The sequence below is a fragment of the Cervus elaphus genome, chromosome 22 (assembly GCF_910594005.1).
Source record: "Cervus elaphus chromosome 22, mCerEla1.1, whole genome shotgun sequence".
In the NCBI taxonomy this organism is placed as follows: domain Eukaryota; kingdom Metazoa; phylum Chordata; class Mammalia; order Artiodactyla; family Cervidae; genus Cervus; species Cervus elaphus.
In genome coordinates this window covers 25447582-25473392 of record NC_057836.1, presented here as the reverse complement: position 1 = coordinate 25473392, position 25811 = coordinate 25447582, and the positions used below count along the sequence as shown (strand labels likewise).

The 25811-nt window shown below is 38.3% G+C and overlaps 1 protein-coding gene across 9 annotated transcripts in view; it reads left to right on the top strand.

Annotated features, from left to right (window-relative positions):
- The window catches only part of EPS8 (epidermal growth factor receptor pathway substrate 8), a 199593-nt gene that overhangs the window by 154961 nt on the left and 18821 nt on the right, over window positions 1-25811 (top strand). For all 9 annotated transcript variants that reach the window (XM_043882575.1, XM_043882568.1, XM_043882570.1 and 6 more), the window contains 7 exons: window positions 911-999; window positions 1371-1445; window positions 8123-8271; window positions 11296-11479; window positions 16557-16690; window positions 19880-19979; window positions 21465-21608. In XM_043882575.1, the coding sequence (XP_043738510.1) occupies window positions 911-999; window positions 1371-1445; window positions 8123-8271; window positions 11296-11479; window positions 16557-16690; window positions 19880-19979; window positions 21465-21608 (875 nt within the window). The remainder of the gene's footprint in view (window positions 1-910; window positions 1000-1370; window positions 1446-8122; window positions 8272-11295; window positions 11480-16556; window positions 16691-19879; window positions 19980-21464; window positions 21609-25811) is intronic.

Below are 25811 nucleotides of genomic sequence, written 5' to 3'. Positions count from 1 at the left end.
GAGTCCCTTCTCTAGTTGATAACCAACATTGATTTTATTTTTTCAGCCTCTCTTGTATAGTTTTTTTCCCTTTTCGGTTTCATATCCAGCAGCTGCTTCACGGCACCTCATTTTTTTACCCAGCTTTCTAAGTAACCTTCAAGCCTCTAGTCTTCCGTTTTGTGAGGACATTCTTCTTAAAGCTGTAAGGCAGTTACTTCATTTTTTTCTGCTGAAAAGCTTGTTAATCCCATGTTCTATTGCTTTATGTAAGTCACACTCCTCACCCTGGCAGTCAAGGTCATTCACAGTCACACCTTGATCTATTTTTCCATTCTTGTGTGTCTTTGCTTTTCTGTTTGTTGTTTCATGTAGAGACTATTTCCTTTTTCCATGGTTTTGCTAATGCTGCTTTTATTCAATCATGATATTTTTCTTACCAAACTGCCCTGGAACAAACTTTTCAAATCCCATCTAAAAACTGCTTTTCCCAGAACACATCTTTAAGTACACATTTCCTCATCTGTAGTCTCTTTGTAGCCTCAGTTGACACATCTCTATTACTTATCTGATTCATATTGTCTACGGATTTTTAGGGCCTTAGGAGTAGGATGTGTAACTTACACAACTTAGGCATTTTTATAGTCTTCACGGTGATAAACACAGTGATTAGCATGTAGAAGGGCTGCAGTATAAATTTATGGAACCTGATGAGTAATCTGGTAGTGCCTAAGGGTACAGGAATCCATTTCAAAGGTTGGGTCATCTTAATTTGTTATAGTCAGTCTATGAGAAATGGGAAGGTAACTAGGTAGCATGATATCTGATGTGATCATCAAACTTTACAAACAGAAATGTGTTTTCTTTTCATTGAATAAGTTTTCTTGGAACTTTGCTCTCATCTACCCCCTTCTCCTATTTCATTCTTTAGAGGGTGTTTTAACACTGCGGGCAAAACCTCCACCTCCTGATGCATTTGTGGACTGTTTCCAAAAGTTTAAACATGGATTTAACCTTCTGGTAAGTGAAATTTATTTATGTACGATTAGAAGCAACAAACGGAAGAGATCAGAGTCTAGCCAGGATGTACCTGATCAAATTAAGAGATTACACTGTTATTGTGGATTTTTTTTGTATGTGTTTTTATTTGCCTTTAATTAGAATAGCAGATTGTAAAACTTACACTTCTAAGAGACTTGATCAAAAAAGGATGACTCTAATTTTTAAAATGAAATTCTCCTAGTCTAATTCAGTGCTTGCTAATTAAGATTCCAAAGGTGAAACTAGTAGCAAAACTTCTTCTTTTGGGTCTGTATTGAACCTTTTTGAATGTCTGTCTTTGGCCTGATTACATTGTAGTAATGTATTTGCCTGCTTTTTTAATCTTACAGGCCAAATTGAAATCTCACATCCAGAATCCTAGTGCTGCAGATTTGGTTCACTTTTTATTCACTCCATTAAATATGGTAAGATTTTGTTAATTTCAGAAAGTAATTATTCTTAGCGTTTTTTCAACCCCACATAGCTGTTTAGATTATCTAGACAGTTTTTCTTCATTGCCTTGCTTGGGTACTATTTCTTTTGGCGTCTGCTGTAGACATTGATGATGTGAAATTTGAAAGCCTAAAAGAAGAGCTAAAGAGCCTCTTGATGAAAGTGAAAGAGGAGAGTGACAAAGTTGGCTTAAAGCTCAACATTCAGAAAACTAAGATCATGGCATCCGGTCCCATCACTTCATGGCAAATAGATGGGAAAACAGTGGCTGACTTTATTTTTGGGGGCTCTAAAATCACTGCAGATGGTGATTGCAGTCTTGAAATTAAAAGACGGTTACCCCTTGGAAGGAAAGTTATGACCAACCTAGACAGCATATTAAAAAGCAGAGACATCACTTAGTCAACAAAGGTCCGTCTAGTCAAGGCTATGGTTTTTCCAGTGGTCATGTATGTATATGAGAGTTGGGCTATAAAAAAAGCTGAGTGCTGAAGAATTTGAGCGCTTTTGAACTGTGGTGTTGGAGAAGACTCTTGAGAGTCCCTTGGACTGCAAGGAGATCCAACCAGTCCATCCTAAAGATCGGTCCTGAGTGTTCATTGGAAGGACTGATGTTGAAGCTGAAACTCCAATACTTTGGCCACCTGATGTGAAGAGCTGACTCATTTGAAAAGACCCTGATGCTGGGAAAGGTTGAGGGCAGGCAGAGAAGGGGAAGACAGAGGATGAGATGGTTGGAAGGCATCACCGACTCAATGGACATGAGTTTGGGTAAACTCTGGGAGTTGGTGATGGACAGGGAGGCCTAGTATGCTGCGGTTCATGGGTTCTCAAAGAATCAGACATGACTGAGCGACTGAACTGAACTGAAAAGAAACGTAGAAATTGCCTAGTCCAAATACTTAATTTATAGCTGAGGAAACTGATGTCTTTGACAGAACTAAGAAGATGAGAAAAAGGAAAGATTTATTGAATGCCTGTGTTTCAGTATATACTAGTATACAGCATAAATGACTTGAACAATATAGAAAGTTTTATTTCTCTCAAAACAGGCTAGACATGAGGAGTCCAATGCTGACAGCTTTGCTCTATGAAGTTATCCAGAGATCCAGATTTCTTTCAGTGAGATGTTCTCCATCTCCTGAGCTGCATCTGATTCAATCACTTGTTCGTTCATTTATTTATTCAGCAAACATTAACTGAGAGCCTGCTACATGCTTGGCATTATTGGTAGCTCATCAATAACAAAGCACATAAATTCTTTTTTTAACCTTTTTAATTTGTATTGGAATACAGCCAATTAACAATGTTGTGATAGTTTCAAGTGGACAGCAAAGGGGCTTATTAGTCATACCCACGTGTGTATCCATTCTCCCCCAAGCCCCCCTCCCATCCGGGCTGCCACATACCATTGAGCAGGGTTCCCTGGGCTATACAGTATGTCCTTGTTGTTAAGCATTTTAAATATAGCAGTGTATACATGTCCATCCCAAACTACCTAACTGTCCCTTCCTCCTCCTCTTCCCTCCTGGCAGCCATACATTGATTCTCTAAGCCTGAGAGTCTGTTTCTATTTTGTAAATAAGTTCATTTGTATCATTTCCTTTTAGATTCCACATTTAAGGGTTGTAATACAATATTTCTTCTTCTTTGACTTCAATCAGAATGGTAGTCTGTAGGGCCATCCATGTTGTTGCAAATGGCATTATTTCATTCTTATTAATGGTTAGGTAATATTCCACTGTACCTCATCTTCTTTATCCATTCCTCTGTCAGTGGATGTTTAGGTTGCTTCCATGTCTTGGCTGTTATAAACAGTGCTGCAGTGAACATTGGGGTGTTTGTATCCTTTCGGACCATGAACACATAAATTCTTATGGGAACTTACGTTGTACTGTGGAGTGGCAGCCAATAATCTGAAAAATGTGTAAATAATTCACTCAAAATAAACCTGTGTGGAAAAATACAGAGGAGACAGGGAGTGCCGTGTGTGTGTGTGTGTGTGTGTGTGTGTGTGTGTGTTGTGAAGTATTACACTTTTTTGAATAGGGTTGTTTAAGGGAACGACTCACTGAAAAGGTATCATTTGAGGAAATGAAGTAAGGAATGAGTCATGTGGATTTCGGAAGGAAGAGACTTCCCAGGCAGAAAACAGCTAATGTTGATGCTCCGAGACGGTACATGTAAATCCTGTTCTTGGGAGAAATGGGTATTGTCACTTGAATGGAATAAGAGGGAGCTCTACCAGAGGGAGATGAGGTCAGCAAACAGGAGGACATATTCTATTGGTCTTCACAGATGATTGTGAAACCTTTGACACCTTTGGAGGATTTTCAGTAGAAAAGGATTGCTTTGGCTGCAGTGTTTAGAAATTTGAGGGAGGAAGGGACTGAGGTGGCCCTGGAAATAATCCTGATGGGAGATTATGTAGTTGCCACCAAGTAACATTGGAGGTGGTGAGAAGTGTGATTCTTGTTATTAAACAGAAGCAACAGGAGTTGCTGGCAGATTGTAAGTGTTGTGTAGGAGTCCAAGACGTCTCCACAGTTCTGGCTTAAGACTGAAAGAATGGACTAATTATTAACTGAGATGGGGAAGACTGTGAGTAAAATGGGTTTTTAGCAGGCGGTAAGGAATTTTCTTTAGACAGTGTCAAAACTGAGTTATGTCCAGATGGAGAAATTTGAATTGGTAGTTGAATGTATGAATCTGGGGTTCAATGGAGAAATCAGGCTAGAGTTATAACTGTGAAGATCCTCTTCATACAAGGCCATGAAATTGGATGGTGCCACCAAGGAAATGATGATAAATAAAAAAGAAGAAGGGGTGATGGAGCCTTAGGTAGGTTCAGTGATAAAAGAGTGAGAAGAATCAGCAAAAAAGTGAGAATAAACAGGAAATCAGGAGAAGAAAAACAGGAGTATCATGGTAGATATTCTAGAAGCCAAATGAAGAAAATGTTTGCAAGAGGAGGAATTGAGATACTCAAGCTAGGCATTTCTGATGTGGAAGCTGACTTACCTCCATTTCCTTGTAACAGTCATACAATGGCAAAGAAAAATAATTTTAAGAAGGTAACTGAGCTTAAACAGTTACTGGCATTATCCAAATGGTGTGAACTTACTCATATGGCCATGCCTAACACCAGAGGCATGGCATCTCCACTGGAGCAGCTATGAGTCCATCTAAAATGTAGGGACTTCTCTTTTTAGAAGTAAGAAGAGAGAATGGATACTAGGGGATAGTTAGCAGTCTTTGAAGGCCCATACATGCCAGGTATAGTGATATATTCATAACACAGGTTTTCCTGCAGAAAACTCCCCTTCTTGTATTTTTGTAAAAAGTATATTTTTATATAAGGTGTAATTTTTGAAGCTAACAAAATGGTGCATTGGGAACAGTCACTTTATGAAGAAGCTGGATATTTCCATGATTTTATCCAGCAAACGGTAATACCACTTGTGTCTTAGGCCAGGATCCAAGATACACATTTTCATCTTCTAGATTTTCCATACCCAGGTGTGGTCTTTTCTTATACAATTAATGAAATAGGTACAGTAATATACTTTCCTTCCCATTTTCTCTTTCTTATATTTACAAACTATGTAATAGTGGGTTTTCCAAGCTAGCGTGTACCACTGTCTTATCCTCCTGGACAACTAAGAAAATTAGCTGAAATAATATTTGAGGGCTCAAAGAAAAGCACTGAGATTTAAGAAAAGCATGGCAACAGAAAGCAGATGGAACAGTTGTTAGCTTTTCATACAGACAGGTCCCAAAAGAGACTGGGCTACAAATCACTCTTTTCTAAGATACAGTATAAGACCACACATTTGATGTCATTCCTCTTTTTGTGGGGAGGGCAAGTGAGGGAGTCCCGGCGAGAAGACAGAATCTCTTTCTTTTAAATACCTCTCTAGAAGGACAGTTTTCTGTTTGATGGAGTGGTTTTGAATGGTTCATCCTGTCAAAAGAGCGAATGATTGCTTTCTAGAATAACAATAGCAATAATGATAATTGTTAGTGATATGTGACTGCTCTGTGTGTTATTTCTGAGATCTTTTTTTAAAGGGTAAGAATGGTAACTATGAAGCAGATAAATTTCACTAATTTGATTTAGAGCATATGAAGACCGTGGCCACTGAGTTCTTCAGTCTTTATAAAAAATGGAGCAAATTCAAGCATTTCTCATAGGTTTTGCCTGAATGTCAGAAAAAAATGAGAAAAAGAATCCAGGTAACAAAAAGGAATACACCTCATTCTTCTTTCCCCAAGGGTAACTAGACAAGACCTAAAGTAGAATAAGAAATGAATACGGCTTTACAAACATAGAAAAGTAAGTAACCTTATCAACATGAATTTCAGAACTGGGTGATAAGCAGTTGGAAGATGAAAGTTCAAGGCTACATCAATAATTTATGAACGTGTCCCTATGTTGTTGCTATAAATAGAGCATCTGATTTCTACTTGCCTAGTTATTGTTGAATAATTCTTGCTTTTTAAGCACTTTTAAAAATTGGATCAAGGCTCTCCACATGCAAAGAAACTGATTCTAGGTCATTAACAAAATTTTTATTCTTTATTCTTCAACACGTTTGAAACTATCTTAGTTCGAGTGTTAGGAAGTATTGTTTAGAAAGCAGTTTTTGCCATCTCCTTTGATTCTGTTCACAGTCTTTCACAGATCGTAAGTAGGTATCTAGACATTACACGGAACAGAGCTACAAAATAATGGGACTGGTTTCCCTAACATACAAAAATTAGTCTTTGTAATCAGGCTATGCATCTGAAAACACTGATTTATTTTATATTTTCATTTCTCAAAAATGACTCCTTATTAACGGTCTCCCAAACATAACGCTTCAGTTGCTTCATCCAGTGTGCTGCCTACTGAGTCACAGACATTTTATTTAGACAAGAGAAATGGATAGGTGCATTTATTCAGTGCCTGCTACCAGCCAGACAAAATTCTGTAGTTTTCAACCCTGTGAGTTACGATGTGCACAATAGATAGCGAGCGGGGAGCTTGCTGTGTGGCGCAGGGAGCTCAGCCCAGAGCTCTGTGGTGACCTAGAGGGGTGGGCTGGGTGGGAGGGAGGCTCGGAGGGAGGGGAGACATGTATACACGTTCACTTTGTTGTATAGCAGAAACTATCGTAACACTGTAAAGCAATTATACTCCAATTTAAACAAAGACATTTGATTAAACCGTAAGACTTGGTGGGTACCTCCCTCTGTCCTCAGCATGTCCATGCAAGCATACCCACAGCACATACATGTGCACACATGCCTACTTACATTCGTAAGAGGGGGCTTTGGCCCATGCCTTTCATTTACTTTCTTTTGTTCCCTTCCCTATTCCCACTGTTAAACCAAAGATTTTAGTGTTTCTTTACTTACTTACTTTCCCTCTTAGTCATTGCTACCTATTTATTAGAGGTTCTAGGGCTTGGAAGTTTAAACTTCCCTGTGCCAGGCTGTCATGGTAGGTTTTGTTCTCAAATAAGAGTCTGCCTACCTCCCTCATCCTTCATCTTTTCTTTCATGCATTCTCATTCATTCCCCTAACCTTGTGTCTTCTGCAGTTCAAAGTCAGATAAACTTTTGTCCATGTTCTCAAGGGAGGAGAACTGAAAAATAAGGTCCATGTTACAGTGAAATGTGTGACTGATATGCATACTTGCGGTCCCCAGGGTGCATCAGAGTTATACTGTGGGGTTAGGAAGGGCTTCTCAGAAGAGGTGGGACCCGAGCAGAGTTCTAAAATGAGGAGGAAGGGCCTTCTGGGGGTGCTGGGAACCAGCATGTGCAGAGACACAGACATAAAACAGCTTGGCAGGCTCAGCACACGAGGATGACTGGAGAGAAATTGACTCTTGGTCTGGCGCCGTTCAAAAAAAGATCCCTTTATTCTTGTGCCATATCTCCGGGAAGGTGAGATTTTTATAAAAGGGCTCTGGTTTCTGCTCTAGGAGATTACCATTCTTTAGCCAGGAAACAGCCCCTTAGAAGTAACATTGGAGCAGATTTCAGACATCTACTTATCATCATTTTGCTTATCAGAAAGTTGCACCTGTTTATTCGCATTTGTTAATCATGAAGATATCTATTTTATATCAGGGCATTCCCTTGAATTAAATTCTGGGAAGCAATACCGTAGATTCAGAAGACCATTTCTCTTCTCTCACCTTTCCCTCTGAATCCCTTTATTTTTGTATGTCTTTATAGGCACAGTCATAGACTGTTAACTCAAGCCTTGTTTCTCCCTAGCGTATTCATTTCGAGAACTGTATTTCTCAAGTTTGGCATAATAGATTTTCCAGTAAAGACATATATATATATATATATTAAAAGGCAGCAATAGTTAAACCATCTGACTGAGATTTCTCTGGGTAACCATGAATATTTTCCAGGGAATGTACAGTCATGTGAAGCCAATAGACAGATTCTGTGAAAACTGTTAAACTGTTAACTTTTCATTTTAAATTATTAGTCACCATTGGGCTGGGCAGGTTGATCTGCATCAAGATTTAATTGGAGTGTATAAAGACCACTTGTTTTTTTCATGTTTTTTTTTAAATCTACACATTTTGAAAATGTACATATAATCATCATCTTCTTGCTAAAAAGTGATTTGTTGCCACTTTAGGTGGTGCAGGCAACAGGAGGTCCTGAGCTGGCCGGTTCAGTGCTCAGCCCCCTGCTGACGAAGGACACCATCGATTTCTTAAATTACACGGTCAGTGCCGATGAGAGGCAGCTGTGGATGTCACTGGGAGACTCTTGGATGAAAACCAGGTAAACATACGTACGTGTTTAGCATCGAATACCTATAATAACTTTTTTAAAGCACAGCACAGCACATTTACTAGGGCTTCCCTGTTGGCTCAGATGGTAAAGAATCCGCCTGCCATGCGGGAGACCTGGGTTCGATCCCTGGCTTGGGAAGATGCCCCAGAGAAGCAAACGGCTACCCACTCCAGTGTTCTGGCCTGGAGAATTCCATGGACAGAGGAGCTTGGTGGGCTACAGTCCATGGGGTCGCAAAGAGTCAGACAGGACTGAATGACTAAGGACAGCACACCTATAATAACTTTTAAGTGTTGTTTGTTTAGTACACAAATCTAGTGAGCTATTTCATTAAAACCTTCTATGTTTGAAGGAGTAGATGTTATAGATGAGAAGGCCTAAATTCTTAAAAAGCTGGAGGTCTAGTGGAGAAGTCAGAAGTGTAAGGTGATGAGTCCTAGGAGAAACTCATTAAAACTGTCACTTGGCAAGATGGAGCCGTCAGGAAGACTGTTTGCAGAGGAAAGCAGTTAGCTTTCAAAGAAGCCGTGTGTTTGTCATGTTCAGTCACGTCCGACTCTTCATGACCCCATGGACTGTATAGCCCACCAGACTCCTCTGTCCATGCAATTCTCCAGGAAAGAGTACTAGAGTGGATTGTCATTCCCTTCTCCAGGGGATCTTCCATAGAAGGGCTGGCATTTAAAATCATCAGATGATAACACCAGTTATACATGTGTATAATCATATGTGTCCATATAGTGTTTGCTAGGCACTCTACCATGCACTTTACATAGGTCCCTGTATTCTGCCTATTTTACAGGTGAGGAAACTAGGGCAAAGAGAGATTAAGTAATTTTCCCAAAGCCGAACAACTCATAAGTGGCAGAGCTAGGCTGCGAACCTAGGCAGTCTGGTCCTGGAGTAGATGTTCATAGTTGTTTTGCTTAGGTGCCTTTCAACAGGCTTAGTAGGATTTCCCCAGACATGTGTCAGGGAAAGGGCCTGTCCAGTTGAGAGAGTGGCATGAGTGAAGGCATGAAGCAGGCAGTCAAGAGAATGGAATATGAGTGTGGAATTAGCTGGAGTATAGATCTGGGTTGTAGAGGAGTGTGGAGAACAGGGGGTGGAAGATTGGTGGTGAATGAGGTTTACAGAGACAAGCAAGGCTGGTCCGAAGGCTCCCAGTGCCATGTTAAGGAGAACCAGTAGCTCTGTGAATGGGAGTGTGACACGTACACAGCCACACCTCTCAAAGGTCAGTCTGGTCATTTAGTCTAGTAGTGACGTGGACAAAATCCACCCAAGGCACGAGGACCCTTGGGACAGTAATGCAACTATAGAGGTTCCTTATTAATCAGCATTCCCTGAGACAAGAACTGTGGTGGTGGACGACATGGAAAAGAGGAGGGAATGATTTTACAATTATGTTTTGTCAGTAAGGTGACTGTGGAAAAGAAATCATCAACTGCAGGATTCGAGTTTGCTGGGCCAAGCAAGTTTCAAAAATATTTCTCATTTCATTACATGTGATTCTCATTTCATTACATGTGATTAAATAATGTCTTCTCGCCTCATTTATTCCAGTCTTTGTATTAATCTCCCTGCGTAGAGTAAATCATTCATATGATCACTTGGAAGTTTGTCTTCCTAAGGCTTTTAGACTAGCCTAAAAGTAATGGACCAATTCATATCTTTTTCTCCTTTTTTCTATTGAAATATATCTAAACCCTTCCCACTTAGATTTTGGACTTTGGCAACTGCTTGTGTTGGAATATGCTTTACACGTGAAGTGGTTTACCAAGCAGAAGATTCTTAAAGAGCACTGCTGTTGCTGCTTTTATATTGAAAATATTATCTAAATTAGTTTATGCATATTATTATATATTAATATAGAATGTATTATATATCTCATACTATGTAAAAACTGGTTAAATAGATTTCTTAAATCTATTAGATTTATGTAGATTATGATTTTGTGGTAAGCATAGGTAGAGGTCTTTTCATTTTTTTCTCTAAACTTTATTCAATTTATCAGACCTCATAGTAGTAAAATAGTCTAGGCTTTTTAGTTTGTCTTGGGTTCTACCTCAAAATGAGAAAATTAATGACTACTAGGAAAACTACATCGAAAGGAACTCATATTGTTAGCTTTTGACTTGAGAAAATGGTCATTTCCTATTCTGATTATTTAGAGTATTAGGAAATGAATATGCTGACTTAAAAACTCACAAAGATAAAAAAAGAATCATAAAGGTACATAACAATCTGAATGATAGCTCACTTCATCATAGTAGAAATACAACCTGAAGAATTAAGTCATGTGTGAAACATAAACAACATATTTTAGCAGAATTTAATAATGTCTCTCCATTTAGTTGTTGTGGTTCATAAGTGATTAGAAGCTTGCAGGAATAAGTCTCAGAGTTATTAAGTAATGAATGGATCATGATTTTATTACAGATAGACCTCACTTGATTTTACTGATGAAAATCTAGCTGATCCATTTAATATATAAAATCGGTAATCTGCTTCATTTTAGGAGACTTCATAACTTAGAAAGTCATGAGCCTTAAGAATGTTGTCTGCTGTTTCTCCTTTGAAAAATATATTTCAGAAAGTATCATGGTGATGGGAGGGGAATGAATAAGATGAAGATCAGAAACTGCTTTAGATGCTTGGAGAACCTTATGCACTAAGTACTCATCACACTTCTAGCTTTGCATTCTTTCCTCAAATTGTCAAAGACCTATATCCATGTTAAAAGTTGAGTTGATGGAGCATTAAGGCAATGTCGCAGAAGCAGATCATGGAGTAGAACTTGGCCTTCCTTTCATGTATCACCATTAAATATAAGCATAAACATGTAAGGTTCTCTGTTTGGATGGAAAGAGGGCAGACTAGGTGTGAATTGTTTTTGTTGTTGTTTTCGTTTTTGTGTGTGTGTGGCCAGCCTTACTGAAGGTCATTTTGAGCATAGAAGCATTTCTTAATTTCTTAAGACTGTTCACCTGTCTTAATGTCCTCCCACAGAGCAGAGTGGCCAAAAGAACAGTTTATTCCACCATACGTCCCGCGATTCCGCAGTGGTTGGGAGCCCCCGATGCTGAACTTCATGGGATCATCCGTGGAGCCAGATCTCTTTCAACTGAATGAGTCTGTGGCAAACGCAGCAGAACATCATCGCAAGCAAGAAACAAAGAGATTATCCACAGAGGTTGTCTTTCAGCATCATCTTTTTTTTTTTTTTTAAACACATTTGTTAATTTTTGGCTGCACTGCGTCTTTAATGCTTGTGCAGACTTTCTCTAGGGTGGTGAGCGGGGGCTGCCCTTCATCGCGTTACAGGGGCTTCTCATCGCGGTGGCTTCTCCTGTTGGGGAGCACCGGCTTCAGCAGTTGAGGCGGGAGGGTTCAGTAGTTGTGGCACAGGGGCTTAGTTGCCCTGCCGCACGTGGGATCTTCCCAGACCAGGGATGGAAGTGGTGTCCCCTGTCCTGGCAAGCGGGCGGATTCGCATCCATTGAGCCACCAGGGGCGTCCTTGGCATCATCTTTTGAGGGAGGTGCAGTCATTTGTGCATTCTCATGTAATTCTGATGGTGAGTTCTCACTTTATTGACCTGAAGATTGTCCTCGACTCACTGACTCGATGTCCTGCTGCTCTCAGATACCTCTCACCTCGTTGTCATGGTGACAGTTGCTCTGTTTCCCTGTGAAGCCTGAATCCCGTCGGTATCACCCCTCCCAGCCTGCTGGCTCTCCTCCCTGCCCTTCATGCCAGGGCTCTTGAGCCCTGATGATCCCGTCTTTTGGACTCTGTACTTTGTCTCCTTATCAGGGAAATGCCTTGCTGTGGCTGGGCTCATTTTTCTTATGTTCCTTTCCCAACATCAGACCCTCAAGACAGTCCCTTGGACCCAGGACCTCTAAGCCTATTCCAAGCTGCTCTTTCCTGAATGCCTCCTTTCTTTCTTTATTTTATTTTTTGGCCTCATACTAAGCCTTCCCAAGTCCTATCAGCCTGGCTAGAAGGCCAGAGCTTCTGCTGGACTCAAGTCCTAGGTCCAAAGGATGACTTATACCACTATTACACCCTGAGGAGATCGTAAAATTTATTGTATCTTTTATGATCTTTGGTAGACTTTAGACTGTAATTTATTGGGAGAGTGGATCGAGGGATTCAAATTGGGTATGCTGTCTCTTCACATTCCTTAAAAATGAGTTTTTCTATGACTCCTCTTGTAATGACAGAAAATTAAACACCATTTAAAGTGGAACGAAATCAAATAGCATGATTGGAACCCGAGGAGTTAGACAAATGAGGTCTAGTTGGAAGGAGAAACACAAAATTCATGGCTAGATCCTCCTCGAAGTCCTGTTCATTTCCTTTGTTGAATTCCTTAATTTTCCCAGATCCCTGTGGGTATTTACAGTGTGGCAACTGTGATATCGAGGAATGAAATAGCAAATCAAAGTAAATCCTCACTTTTAGGGAGAAACATTTATATAAATTAAATTTCTTAAAATTAATTCTTTGGACAATAGCCATAGTGTTATAAAAGAGTAGTTAAATTCTGAAATTTTATAAATAAGGCAAAATTACTACTCTGAAAATAATCTTTCTCTACTCTGTTTTTTCCTCTGGCTGCAGATAATGGTTGGGGTGAATTCTGTAACTGCCTTTCCCTCTAATTGCGTGATTAAAAAGATGACCTCACAGTTCTTGGCCCTGTGTAGCAGACATATGTCCCTAGCTGTATTTTATAGTTCAGACCTCATCACAATGAATTTTCCCTCCTCGTAAAGGGTAACTTTTCTGGAGGAAAAAAAATGTAATCAGTCATGAAATTATGATACACTTGCTGTTGCTATAGTTACAGCTGAGTACTTTCAAATCATAGAAATTTTTTGCTTACAGTCCTCAGATCTTAAAGAAGAAAATTTATCCATTTAATAATGTATGCCTCAGAAATTCACTTTTGTGAGTTCTCTTTCATTTTGTGCATTTAAAGAGAGAGTAATATGTCCTGGCTTCCAGTGTAAAAGTTTGTCTACTCTCAGTGAATAAGTATCTTTAAAAGAATTATTGAGAATTCTTCCTTGTAATGAGTTATCATTTTCCCATTGTAAACTATTTTCCATTTTATGGCTTGAGCACTTATTCAGACATTTGAAAAAAAGGAACTGAAAAGCACCTACTAGCAGTTCTTGGGGATTTTATGCCTTAAGATTTTGTTGGAAAAGAGGCTGAAGTAATGGTGATTTAACAATGCATAAAATGCAATCATCCCCAGAAGAGAGATTGTATTATACTTTAGTGCAACTATAGTAGAGGCACTCAGGACAAGACTTGGGTGATTCAGGATCTGGTGATTTTGTTTTGAATTGAAAGGCCTAGGTGATGAGGAGTGGCAAACATGGGTGGTGATACTCAGCTTCTTTCCTTCCTCAAAACCAGCAGCCGCCTGATCTGCGTTGTGTAGTCATCACAGTTAGTGACTTGTCATCATTTCTCTCCTCCCTGCTAATATTCCCAGTTCTTCTCAAAACCAGTGATTTCACACTGTCTGACCACACTGTCATGCTCAGAGCCAGGCAGAAGGGGTGGGTGGTTCTTGTTTCTTCAACTCTCCCCTTTATAATAGCGTTTAATAAAAATGGCCTGATCATCTACGGCCAGTGCTCGCTCCTACGGAAATGATAAACTGAATTAAATTAAGCCATTTGTTCTTTATTTTATTTTTTACTTACAGTTTCGTAGAAGTGTATTGACAAATAAAAATACGAGCTTTTTAAAGTCTATATCATTGTGATTTGATGTAGGTATACAATGTGAAAGGATTCCCTGCCCTCCATCTATTTAGTTAACACACCCGTCACCTCACATATTTATCTGTTGTGGAAAACATTTCTGTTCTACTCTTAGCAAGTTTTAATTATATAATACAATGTTATTGATTGTAGTCCCCACGTTTTACATTAGATCTTCAGACCTTATTTATTTATGGCTGAAGGTCTGTACCCTCTTACCCACCTCTCCCTATTTCTCCCATCCCCCAACCCTGGCAACCACTTTTTTTATTCTCTGTTTCTATGAATTTGATTTTTTTCTTTTTTACACACCACATATATCAAGTGGTGTTTGTCTTTCTCTGCCTGGCTTATTTCATTTAGCATAATGTCTTCAAGGTTTATCCATGTTGTCACAAATGGCAGGATTCTTCCTTTACATGACCAAATAATAGTCCATTGTATATTCACACATACCACATGTTCCTTATCTACTCATCTGTAATGGACTCATAGGTTCTTTCCATATCTTGGTTATTATGAATAATGCTGCAGTGAATTTTGAGGTTCAGAATTCTCTTTGAATTCCTAATTTCATCTTCTTCAAGATTATACTCAGTAGTGGGACTGCTGAATCATATGAAAGTTCTATTTCAGTTTTTTGAGAAACTTTCATAACTGTTTTCCTTACTGGCTGTACCAGTTTTCATTCCCACTAACAGTGCACAAGGGTTCCCGTTTCTCCACATCCTTACCAATGCTTGTTACCCCTTGCCTTTTTGACAATAGCTGTTATCAGGTGTGACATGATATCTCAGTGTGGTTTTGATTTCCTTTTCCAGGATGATTAGTGATGTTGAACACCTTTACATAATATACCTGTTGACCATTTGTATGTCTTTGGAGAAATGTCTGTCCAGTTCCTCTGCCCATTTCCTAATTGGATTATTTGCTTTTTGCTACTGAGTTAAGTTCTTTATATATTTTGGATATTAACCCTTTCTCAGATACATGATCAGATACATGATTTGTCCCATCTCATAAATTGCCTTTTCACTCTGCTGATGGTTTAAGCTACGGTATTCAAATGGTAAAAATTGTTTATCTGTATTTGTATGTTAAGTGAAACATCCTGATAAATATTCCACAGGAGTTACATGAAATGGGCATTTTGACATCAGCAGTAGTCCATTGGAGACATCTTCACCTCATCTGTCGGTGGATGAACTTAGCCCTATGCCTACCAACTTAGTCACTAGAATTAACTATAGTAAAGATGCATTCAAAACTTTTTGGAAACATTCCCAGTTTCAAATATTTTGTCCCAGTGAACCCATAAACAATTAAAATAGCCAAGGAGTTCTGATGCTTTAGGTTCTATTGTACAGTTCCCGTGTGCATGCATGTGTGCTGAGTCACTTCGGTCATGTCTGTCTCTTTGAGACCCTATGGACTATAGGCTGCAGGTGGGCGGGCAGGTTCTTTACCACTAGTGCCACCTGGGAATAACTATCACAGTTCATTTTATATAAGGAAACAGTACAAGTATCCTTAGATGAGCTTTTTTGTTTGCTTTTGTGAGGGGCACATATCTTTAAAGCTGTGCTGCTTAATGGCACCCATATGCAATGGTTCTCCCTTTTAGTAGCCCAGTAGGCTCATGTCCGCATTGTGTTAATGCAAAAGGAAATGACTTCAGCATTTTCTTATCCTGTACTATTGGCTGTCAAGATCAATGTTTTTCTGTTAACAGTAAATCTGATAGTAGTGGTGCCATTTTTAAAAAAAACATAGTGTCCATGTACATTTAAAAACAAGAATAGAGAGTAGTATACTTTTAATGTGTAGAGTTCAGATGATTTTCTTGCAGTAGTATTTCCTTTGGTAGAGTGTTAAAGGTGTGTTTCTTAAACATATGAAGCAAAGATTAAGAGTTTTATTATTGTTGGTTTTCAACCAGTTTTATTTTATACAAGCTGTTAAAGTCTGCCTAACACCAAAATCACCTATTATTGAAATTTCAGAGTAAAGAAGTCTTCCCAGGTGGCTCAGTGGTAAAGAATCCTCCTGCCAATGCAGGAGATACAGAGATGTGGATTTGATCCCTAGGTGGGGAAGATCCCCTGGAATAAGAAATGGCAACCCACTCCAGTATTCTTGCCTGGAAAATTCCGTGGGCAGAGGAGCCTGGCAGGCTACAGTCCATGGGGTCACAAAGAGTCAGACACTACTGAGCCACGCACACACAGGAAAGAATTTCTTGTTTTTATACCTGGTTATTTCCGGAATTAAGATTTAGTCTTTACACTGATTACCTTTTTTTATTATAGGTAGGTTTTTGCCAAAAATGTATCACCCTCCCGTTTCATAATACATTAACATGTAATGGTCAATCACTTGAAAATGAAACTGATCACAGTGTAGATGGTTCTTGTTAACTGATGCCAGTGCTCATTCAAATAGTTTTTGTGATTTTTTAATCTTCCCGGCTTTGTCTTTCAGCACTCCAGTGCATCAGAGTATCCTTCAGCTGATGGGTACACGGCATTCGGTAACATTTATGGAAGAGGGCCCCATTCGGACCAAGGGGAGGCTGCTGTTGCTTTTAAGTCAACTCCTCTTCGCCACGTAGATAGGTAACTTTTCATGGGCCTCATTTGGAGAGCTGTAGATGATTATCTCTGGTTTGACGCAGATAGAGGTGCCAGTGTCTGCATTGTTCACTACTTCTTTAAACTTCCCATCTAGTAGTTATCTGTTAAAGTTTCAGCTGTTCCTTTGTAGAGCTGGCTTTGGTGAGCAAGGTCTCCAGTCTATAATTCTAACAGCGCAAATGCCATTGGATGACTTTCCATGTTTTAAAAGATGCTTCTGACAGAATCTGTGAATTAAGAAGAGTTGTTTTGAAACTCTCTAGTGTATACCAGATGGTCTCTAAGACTCTTTCCAGCTCTGTAACTTTTAAAGGAAATAATTTCTATCTTTGTCTCTCCCAGCAAAAACAAACAAACCGTCCTTTAGATAGAAGTATTTAAACTAAATATAAACTGAATATTTAAATAGAATCAATGCCTTATTTACCATTTCATTCTGTATTTCATTTTTACTTTTCAGTTTCATATTTCATTTATTTTCCCATATTTCCTCTCTCAAAAAAATCAGTATAGGCAAAAATGGAGAATTAAGATGGGAAAGAAACAAATTAAATTGAAATAGGTTCACTTTTTCAATCTTGTTTCCAATGTAAACTGCATGTGAGGTTTATATGGAGATGACCCATATACATAAGAGAAAGGAAAAGGTGAAATGTTGATAACAAAGGTATAGGAGAATGATCATTCAGATGAAGTGGGGTAGAGAGCTGGCCCCAGTACTTTCCTATCTGAAAGCATCTCTTACTATGAGTGTTAGACACTCTTAATTTCAGTATATATTTTTCCTTAATAGAATCTAGAGAAGGTGGGGTTTAAAAATTTTTTTTGTCAGGAGTGATAACAGAGGTAACACTTGAGTAAAATGAGATGTGGAAATTATACAGTTATTATTCTAAGGGCACTAGTAACATATTAAAATTGAGTACAAAGAAAAGTCAGCAATGAGTAATACATTTTGAAAATGTCAACATATGAAAGAAGTTTTAATTATAGATTCAATTTTTAGTAGATACAGGTGAAAATCAGTTTTGAAGTTTAAAAATTATTTCATTGAAATTCTTCTTGAGTAACTTGTTCCTCAGCCTAGTATTTTGTTTTTCCTTTTTTTTTCCCTCTGTCTTAGCTGTCATTATTTTATTATTTCAGATTAGTGAAGGAAATTCCATGAAGGGATATTCAAGTATAGAGACCTTAAGACTGTCAATATTTAGCCAGAGAAAGAATTTTTTAAAGGAGTAAATTGAATATTTCAATTATCTTCAGGGGTCCAGTCTCTCAGCTGGGCGTATTATAATAGAAGCTGAATAGTTAATAGACACCTGGATCTTTGATGTTGCTAAGAAAATTTGTCATCATTCTTGCAAAAACTATTTGAAAGTTTTTTGGTTTGAAATGTAATACAGAGGTTTGGGTTTTTTTTTTTTTAATTATTATTAATCTTAAACTCTTACTACATGCCAGAAATGCAGTAAATACCATATGAAGTATCTTCAGTGAAATTATAGTGTCATTTAGGGAAAGCACTTTTTGAATTTAGAGCCCTCACCTTTGAGGGATTGTAGTTTGCTGCTATTCAAAAGCAATTCATGGCTTTTTTTAGAAGTCTCATATCATTACCTTCTCTGTGTCTGCTCTATGTCAGGTGTGTATTTCTATATGCAGACTCTATATCAGGTGTGTATCTATTACTCCATGTCAGAAACAGAGACCATACCTTTTGATACATTCTAGATCTCTTAAGAAGCATTGGTACATCTAAAAATTTGCCAAGTGTGATTTTCAGATTGATGACTATGGTCGGTGTCTTACTCATGTTTAATCTATAGAGGGCAAGAAACTATAAACCACGAAGATGTAAATTCTAAAGCACTTTGTAAGTGCATGCTGGCAGTTACTTCTAAGATGTACAAAATAGCAAAGACTGTCCTGCACGCCCCATTGTGACTCAGTATTCTAGATGATCTAGGCGGGCAACAAGTTGAATGGCCACTTCCCAGGGGAAGAATGACCAAGCATCTTTAGTTCCTTACTGCTTTTTCTCTTACAGAGATATATGAGGAAACGTGGGAATGTAAATAGAGGAGAAGATTAGGGAGTAAAATTAATTTTAAATAAAATTATTATTTCATTATTGCAATGAAAATATTAGTATATTGTATATATGTCTGATTTTATTATATAAAAGCATTTTAAAAGTACATTGTTAAATCTGTTAATTGTCATTTAATGATTAAAGGACGTGTTTGGTTTTCATGTTCTTGATAGTTGGGGAGTTTGGGATGGACATGTATGCACTGCTATATTTAAAACAGATAACCAACAGGAACCTACTGTATAGCACGTGGAACTCAGCTCAATGCTATGTGGCAGCCTGGATGGATGGGAGAGGAGTTTGAGGGAGAATGGATACATGTATATTTATGTCTTGAATCCATTTGCTGTTCACCTAAAACTATTTATATAACGTTGTTTATGTTCTTTATATAACATTGTCAATTGGCTGTACCCCAATACAAAATAAAGTTTTTTTAAAAATATACCTATTCTTACTCTTATAATAAGTTTATAGTAAATTAATTAACAAATTAAGTAATGCTATTTGTCTTGTACTTAATCCATACCTTCCTTTGCAATTTAGATAACCAGACAAAGATTTCCTAAAAGTTATCACCTAGTCATAATGTTTTCATAGTTATTTGGTTAATGAATTGAAGTCATTGCTTGAATCAGTGAAATCAACATATAATTTAAATTACCACAATTGGAAATTATCATCAGTCTCTTTTAATTTTATGACACATGGTAACATTGATCATTATCCTGGCCCTTTCATGGTAGAAATGCTGGTTTACAAAACAATATCCAGTATTTTGGATATTGGATTTAATGGGCAAAGAATTCAAAGATTTGCATTCTAGATTTGGCTTTGCACTAACTAGCTTTGTGATTTTGCATTATTTTTTTTACCCTGGCCGTAGTTTGTTCATTTTAATGGTAAAATCGCCAAAGTTTCTTTTAGTTCTTGTATTCTAGAAGGTATAATAAAATAACTACTATCTAAATAACTTGTCCAAATGGTTTCTGGTAGAAATTGGCTTGCCTTAGCATTTTACTTCTGTTTTTCTTAGGAAAAGCTAGCGGGGTAATCATGTTTTTTCTTTCTTTTTGTAGAAACTATGATCTACAACCCAAGAAATATGCCAAATCCAAGTATGACTTTGTGGCAAGGAACAACAGTGAGCTCTCTGTTCAAAAGGATGATATCTTAGAGGTAATAGAATTTTACCTTTTTATACTCTTAATAAAGTAAACTTATTGTTTTCCTTTTCTGGTGTATATCTAAACCTTCCTCAAAGAAATGCTGAGGTCAAGAAATTATTCTTTGGTGTCTTTTACCTTTCCAAGGATACAGCATATTATAGATACCTGTGTCTGCTTAGGAAGGGATATCTGATTTGTCTCTTTTGTGTTTGTTTTGTGGGGAATGTGGTTGGATTTCTTGGCTTACTTTGGCCTCTTCCCTCTTCTGGCCTTTATTTTTTCTGGAATCAAGGCTGATTATCACTTCAGATGTAGATGCACCATAATTTTTGCTTTTGTTTTAATTGGAATGTAATTGCTTTACAGTGTTAGTTTCTGTTGTACAACAAAGTGAGTCAGCTATATGTGAATCAGCTATATGTGTGTGTGTGTATATGTCTCCTCCCTCTTAAGCCTACCGCCTACCGCCCCATCCGACCCCGCTAGGTCATCACGAACACCAAGCTGAACTCCCGGTGTGTGTGAGCTTCCCCCTGGTTATCTGTTTTACGCATGATGGTGTATATGTCAGTGCTGCTCCCTCAGTTTGTCCTACCCTCCCCTTCCACACTGTGTCCACATGCCCATTCTCTACATCTGCATCTCCATTCCTGCCCTGCAAATAAGTTCATTAGTGTCATCCTTCTAGATTCCATATATATATGCATTAATATATGATATTTTTTGTCTTTCTGACTTATTTCACTGTTTGACAGACCCTAAATTCATCTGCATCATTATAAATGACCCAATTTCCTTCCTCCTTATGGCCAAGTAATATCCTATTGTATATATGTACCACATATTCTTTATCCATTCATCTCTCAATGGACATTTAGGTTGCTTCTGTATCCTGGCTATATTGTTAATGCTGCTGCAATGAAGACTGGGTTGCATGCATCTTTTTGAATTATGGTTTTCTCAGGGTATATGCCCAGTAGTGGGACACCATCTTATTTTAATAAGAGAAAACATTTCCTCCTTCCTATTTTAGTACCCTTGCACACATGTTCCCAGCAGTGAGTGTGCTAATGGTTTTGGGAATAATCCACCATGACCAAAATCCCTTTCTTTAGTTATAACTGAGACGTCATCTTTTTAAATATATAATGTGGCCAGGTCATAATAGTTACTGTAAAAAAAATGTTTTTGATATATTTCCTGTCTGTTCTAATGGTGGAAACAATAGACCTTTTCCAAGTGACTCGTCTTAAACACTTCTGATACCACAAATAGTTAAACATTCTTGGGAAGTAACATGGACCTGGGGGTGGAATGGTACCATACCTGTTCTATATTAGTCATTGTAATTCTTAGTGTAATTCCTGAGAATCACTTAACCCACAGTATGTTGGGGTTGAGTCAGTGTATTAGAAGTCTAAGAATAAAGATTGAACTTCCTTCATAGATTAGTTTGGTACAGAAATGACATCTTTATTTTCTTGCATGATGACAGATCCTTGACGATAGGAAGCAATGGTGGAAAGTTCGAAATGCAAGTGGAGACTCTGGATTTGTGCCAAATAACATTTTGGATATCGTGAGACCTCCAGAGTCTGGATTAGGACGTGCTGATCCACCTTACATGCATACCATACAGGTAATGACGATTTTTGAGCAAAAATTTAACTTTTTCAAATTTTTAGATTCATTGCCCCTCAACAGAACTTAAATACTTTTTATGTACTAGTCATTTTGAGACTTCATTGATTGTATAATTTATACCTTTCTTTTCCCTAGGTAGCTGGGACAGTGGCTAGGGACGTAAGGAAGAATTGTACATATATTTTCTGATTTACTTCTTCAGACAATTGCTTAAGGTCTTTATCTCAGTGACTGTTTTCTCTGAATACTGTGTTTTTCTACCATATAATATTTTTGACATTTGGAGAAATATTGGTTTGCCCAAAAGGTTCATTCGGGTTTTTCCTTAAGATGTTACAGAAAAACTCGAGCAAACTTTTTGGCCAACCCCGTAGTATTTCTGCCTCTTCACTCTTCCCCAGAGCCCCCCTGTCCAAGGGTCCTGATAGAGGATGACACTGAGACAGTGGTTGGAGTGTCTACCAGCTCATTTTCCCCAGACTTTGCCCTCATCCTCTGAATAGACTGATTATAGTCTGTTTGCTTTCAACTTTCCAACTATCGCATCCTAATCCCTTTTAAAAAACTACCTTCACATGGCAGACCCTCCACCCAATTTTTAGCGCCATTATCTTTCTTCACATTTGGTAACCATGTGAGACTTGGGCCAGCACCGTGTGCTTTGAAATCCATGACCTGATCTCTAGAGTCAGACCTGTCAGCAGAGATGGAATGGACCGACTGTCCCACGCTTAGCCTTTGAACCCGCGGTGACTACCTTCCCATGGCCCCGGGAAAATTCTTTTCATTTTCAGAATCTTGAGCAAAAGGTCACATCTGACTGCATAATAGTGTTACAGATTTGAGTGGAAGCTGAAACTATGTAGAATATGCAGTGAAATAGTAAAATTCCATGCCTAGGCTTAGTAAAACACAGGTTGTCCAAGCCTAGAACTATGGTCATGTGCTGTTACCATCATTCTGTGAGGACTTCTGGCTTCACACAACATTCAAGCCCAGTACGCATCCCACAGTTATCTGGAGAGACATTTGACCTTACTGGAATTCCAGAATCAAGCAAACATTTAAAATAAAGAATTGATGTACAATTTATGTATCTTGATAACTTAAAGTGATGGCAGTGGGAATCCTGTTTGCTGTGCTTATGTTTGGGCTGGCCTGCTGTGCTTATGTATCATGTACTTATTTTATGTTCATCATTTGTCATTAGCTCTTGATGCCAAAGAAGGAGTTTGAGTTATTCAAGGTATGGTCTACTCTGTTTCCCATGAAGTGAATTTTCTAATCGAGTCTTAATACTTTTTTCTTTCCTAAGTTCTTACTTTTCTGATTTTGTGATGTGATTATCTGACCAAAATCAGGCTTCTATTTGGTTTGTAAATATCAATTCTTTGTGTTCTTTCCTATAGAGGTTTTGACTGAATGCCTTAAACAGTGTTAGAGTGTATGCCTAAACCAGTGATGGAGTGTATACCCTTTGAGCTGTAGCAGCTGTTTTTGTTTTTTAAACTGTTTTGTTTGTCTTGGGGTAGAGCTGATTAACAATGTTGGGATAGTTTCAGGTAAACAGCCATACGTATACATGCGTCCATTCTCTCCCAAGCTCCTCTCCCATCCAGCCTGCCACATAACATTGAACAGAGTTCCCTGTGCTATACAGGAGGCCCTTGTTGGTTATCCACTTTGAATATAGCAGTGTGTACATGTTATAAGCACTGTTTTTAATATTTAACTCATGGTAAACAACAAGAAGCACTATTCACAAAGGATATCCTGAGTTGCTGTATGTGAACAGAAGCCCAGATTTTATATCTAAAATGTTAGAAACACTTTGCCAAATGTGTTTTTATTTGTGTGATTTGTTGCTAGGAACGGCAAACTCCCGTAAAATAAGACACCTGAAACTTGCAAACACAAACATGAATTCTAAGTATTTTTGCCCACTTGAGATTTCCTGGGGAGTTTAACCTCTCTTACCCTTCCCTGTTTACTGTTCAGTCTTGTCTTTTTCTTCAGTTCAGATTCCTGGCTTGGGCCATAAGTTGACTTTCTGTTTAAAGGTTGCTTCTGTCTAAACCTGAACCCAAACTATTAATACATATCATAGGTAGAGTACTTTCTGAGAACATAAAATCTATTTCTCCTTCCTTGAACAGAGCCTCAGCTGATATTTTTTTGTCAACTTTGGCAAAACCAAGAAATTTTTTAAGTGCTCATGGGTTTCAGGAGTTTGCTTGGCTACTTTATGTAAATAGAAACTTGTAGGGATTGCTTGTTTGGGCTGTTTTCCTTTTAAATTTTTCAACACTATATGACTGTTGAAATTTTCTGGATATAGCTCTGAATGTGGCAAAGTACGTAGAAATGTGGATAGAAGCTGTGTGTGTGTGTGCGCTTAGCTTGGAAGCACCACTTTTAAAAGGTATTAAAAGCAATCTATTTTTTTTTAACACCCCCTGAAAACTTTGGTCTGATCCCAGCAAAACCACCGGAATCTTGTAAAATTTTAATAAGCAAGCTTGAAAATCTGCTATCTGGCATAAATATGACTCTGAAAGAATTCCTATTCTCAAAGAACTTGTAACACACTCAGAGAAAAGTGACTAGATAGAGTAAAAAAGAAAAGAAAAATAGCCTGAGAAATATTTGCCAGTTATTTTGTCTCTATAAGTGTTACCAGATACTTTCAAGTATCTAAATAAAAATTATGCAGCTGTTTTTAGAATGACAATAAATAAAGATACCACCATATTACTGGTTACAGTAATCCTAACACCCTAATCTGATAGAACTCCACTGGATTACAGACATATCAAAAGTGGATTCTGTGTCTTATTCATCTTTCATTCTTTCACCCTGCAAATATTTATTGAGTGCCAGCATCTCACACTTGATGAAGAGAAAGACAAAAATCCTAGCACTGAGCAGATCCTCTATAAGAGCCTGCCGCCCAGAATCAAATCTCCAGGCCATCTCCCCTGGCTTTGCCCCTACTTTGTGTATCAGGAGCAGTGACCCTCTCTCTGCTCAGAAGTGACTGACAACTTTTCTCCCTGTCTCGTCCATCCAATGATACCAAAATTTTACAGAAATTTAAAGAAACTTCTTATGAAAACATTCTAAATCTCTGTACCACAGAAAGATGCTCAGGCTATCTGCCATGTCTATTAAGGACCTCACAAATACTAGGATATTTAATTTATACATCAACCTTGTGAAGTAGGCACATTTTATGTATCAGGAAATTTAAGTACATAGAAGAAACTTGCCCACAATTACACAGCTGCATGAAGCAGGATGGGGCCCTGGGACTCTAGAATCATAACCCACGCTCTAATATACTTGACTGACATGGGAAATTAGTGCTTACAAAAGATTGATACCCTGTTTTGCATAGACATAGAGTGTTCACTGTGAAAGCTTAAAGTGTTCATCACTCAGTCATGTCTCACTCTGCAACCTCATGGACAGTAGCCCACCAGGTTCCTCTGTCCATGGAATTCTCCAGGCAAGAATACTGGAGTGGGTAGCCTTTCCCTTCTCCAGGGTGTCTTCCTAACTCAGGGATCAAATCTGAGTCTCCTGCATTGGCAGGCGAAGTCTTTACCCCTGAGTCACCTGGGAAGCCCATGCAGCATCTACAAGGCACTGAATTTTAAAAGGCACAGTGTTAGGACTGTTATTCTCATATGTTTACATTTCTTGTAAATAAGTATATATAGTTGGCTGGCCCAAACGTTTGTCCAGGTTTTCTATATAATGCTCCTGAAAAGCCCAAACAAATTTTTGGGGCAATCAATAACTAGTGGCGGTTGCTAGAGGAGGGGCATAAGAACAACCATTGCCTGTGGTTCAACACTTTTGGATAGAGATTGTCTGCTGTTGGCAGGGATGCTCGTACCTGGCACCAGTCTGAAATAGTTGTTGAGTTGCCACCTGATGTCCCCATGAGTCCAGGCTGCTTAAGATCCTCACATTTGGAGTGAATTTTAACAGCTCTCTATAAAGACAGCTGTTCCCAGCGAAAGTGTTTCCCCCCATGGCTTTAGCAAAGCTTTAAAATTAAAGGGAAGGGAGGTAATAAAGAATTTATGAAAGATAAAGGACATTAAAGAAAAGGTTGGATGAAACCACTGGGGAAAAGAAGTAAATGTTCCTGAGAGATGATGGAGAAATGAACATAAATGACCTACCTTTT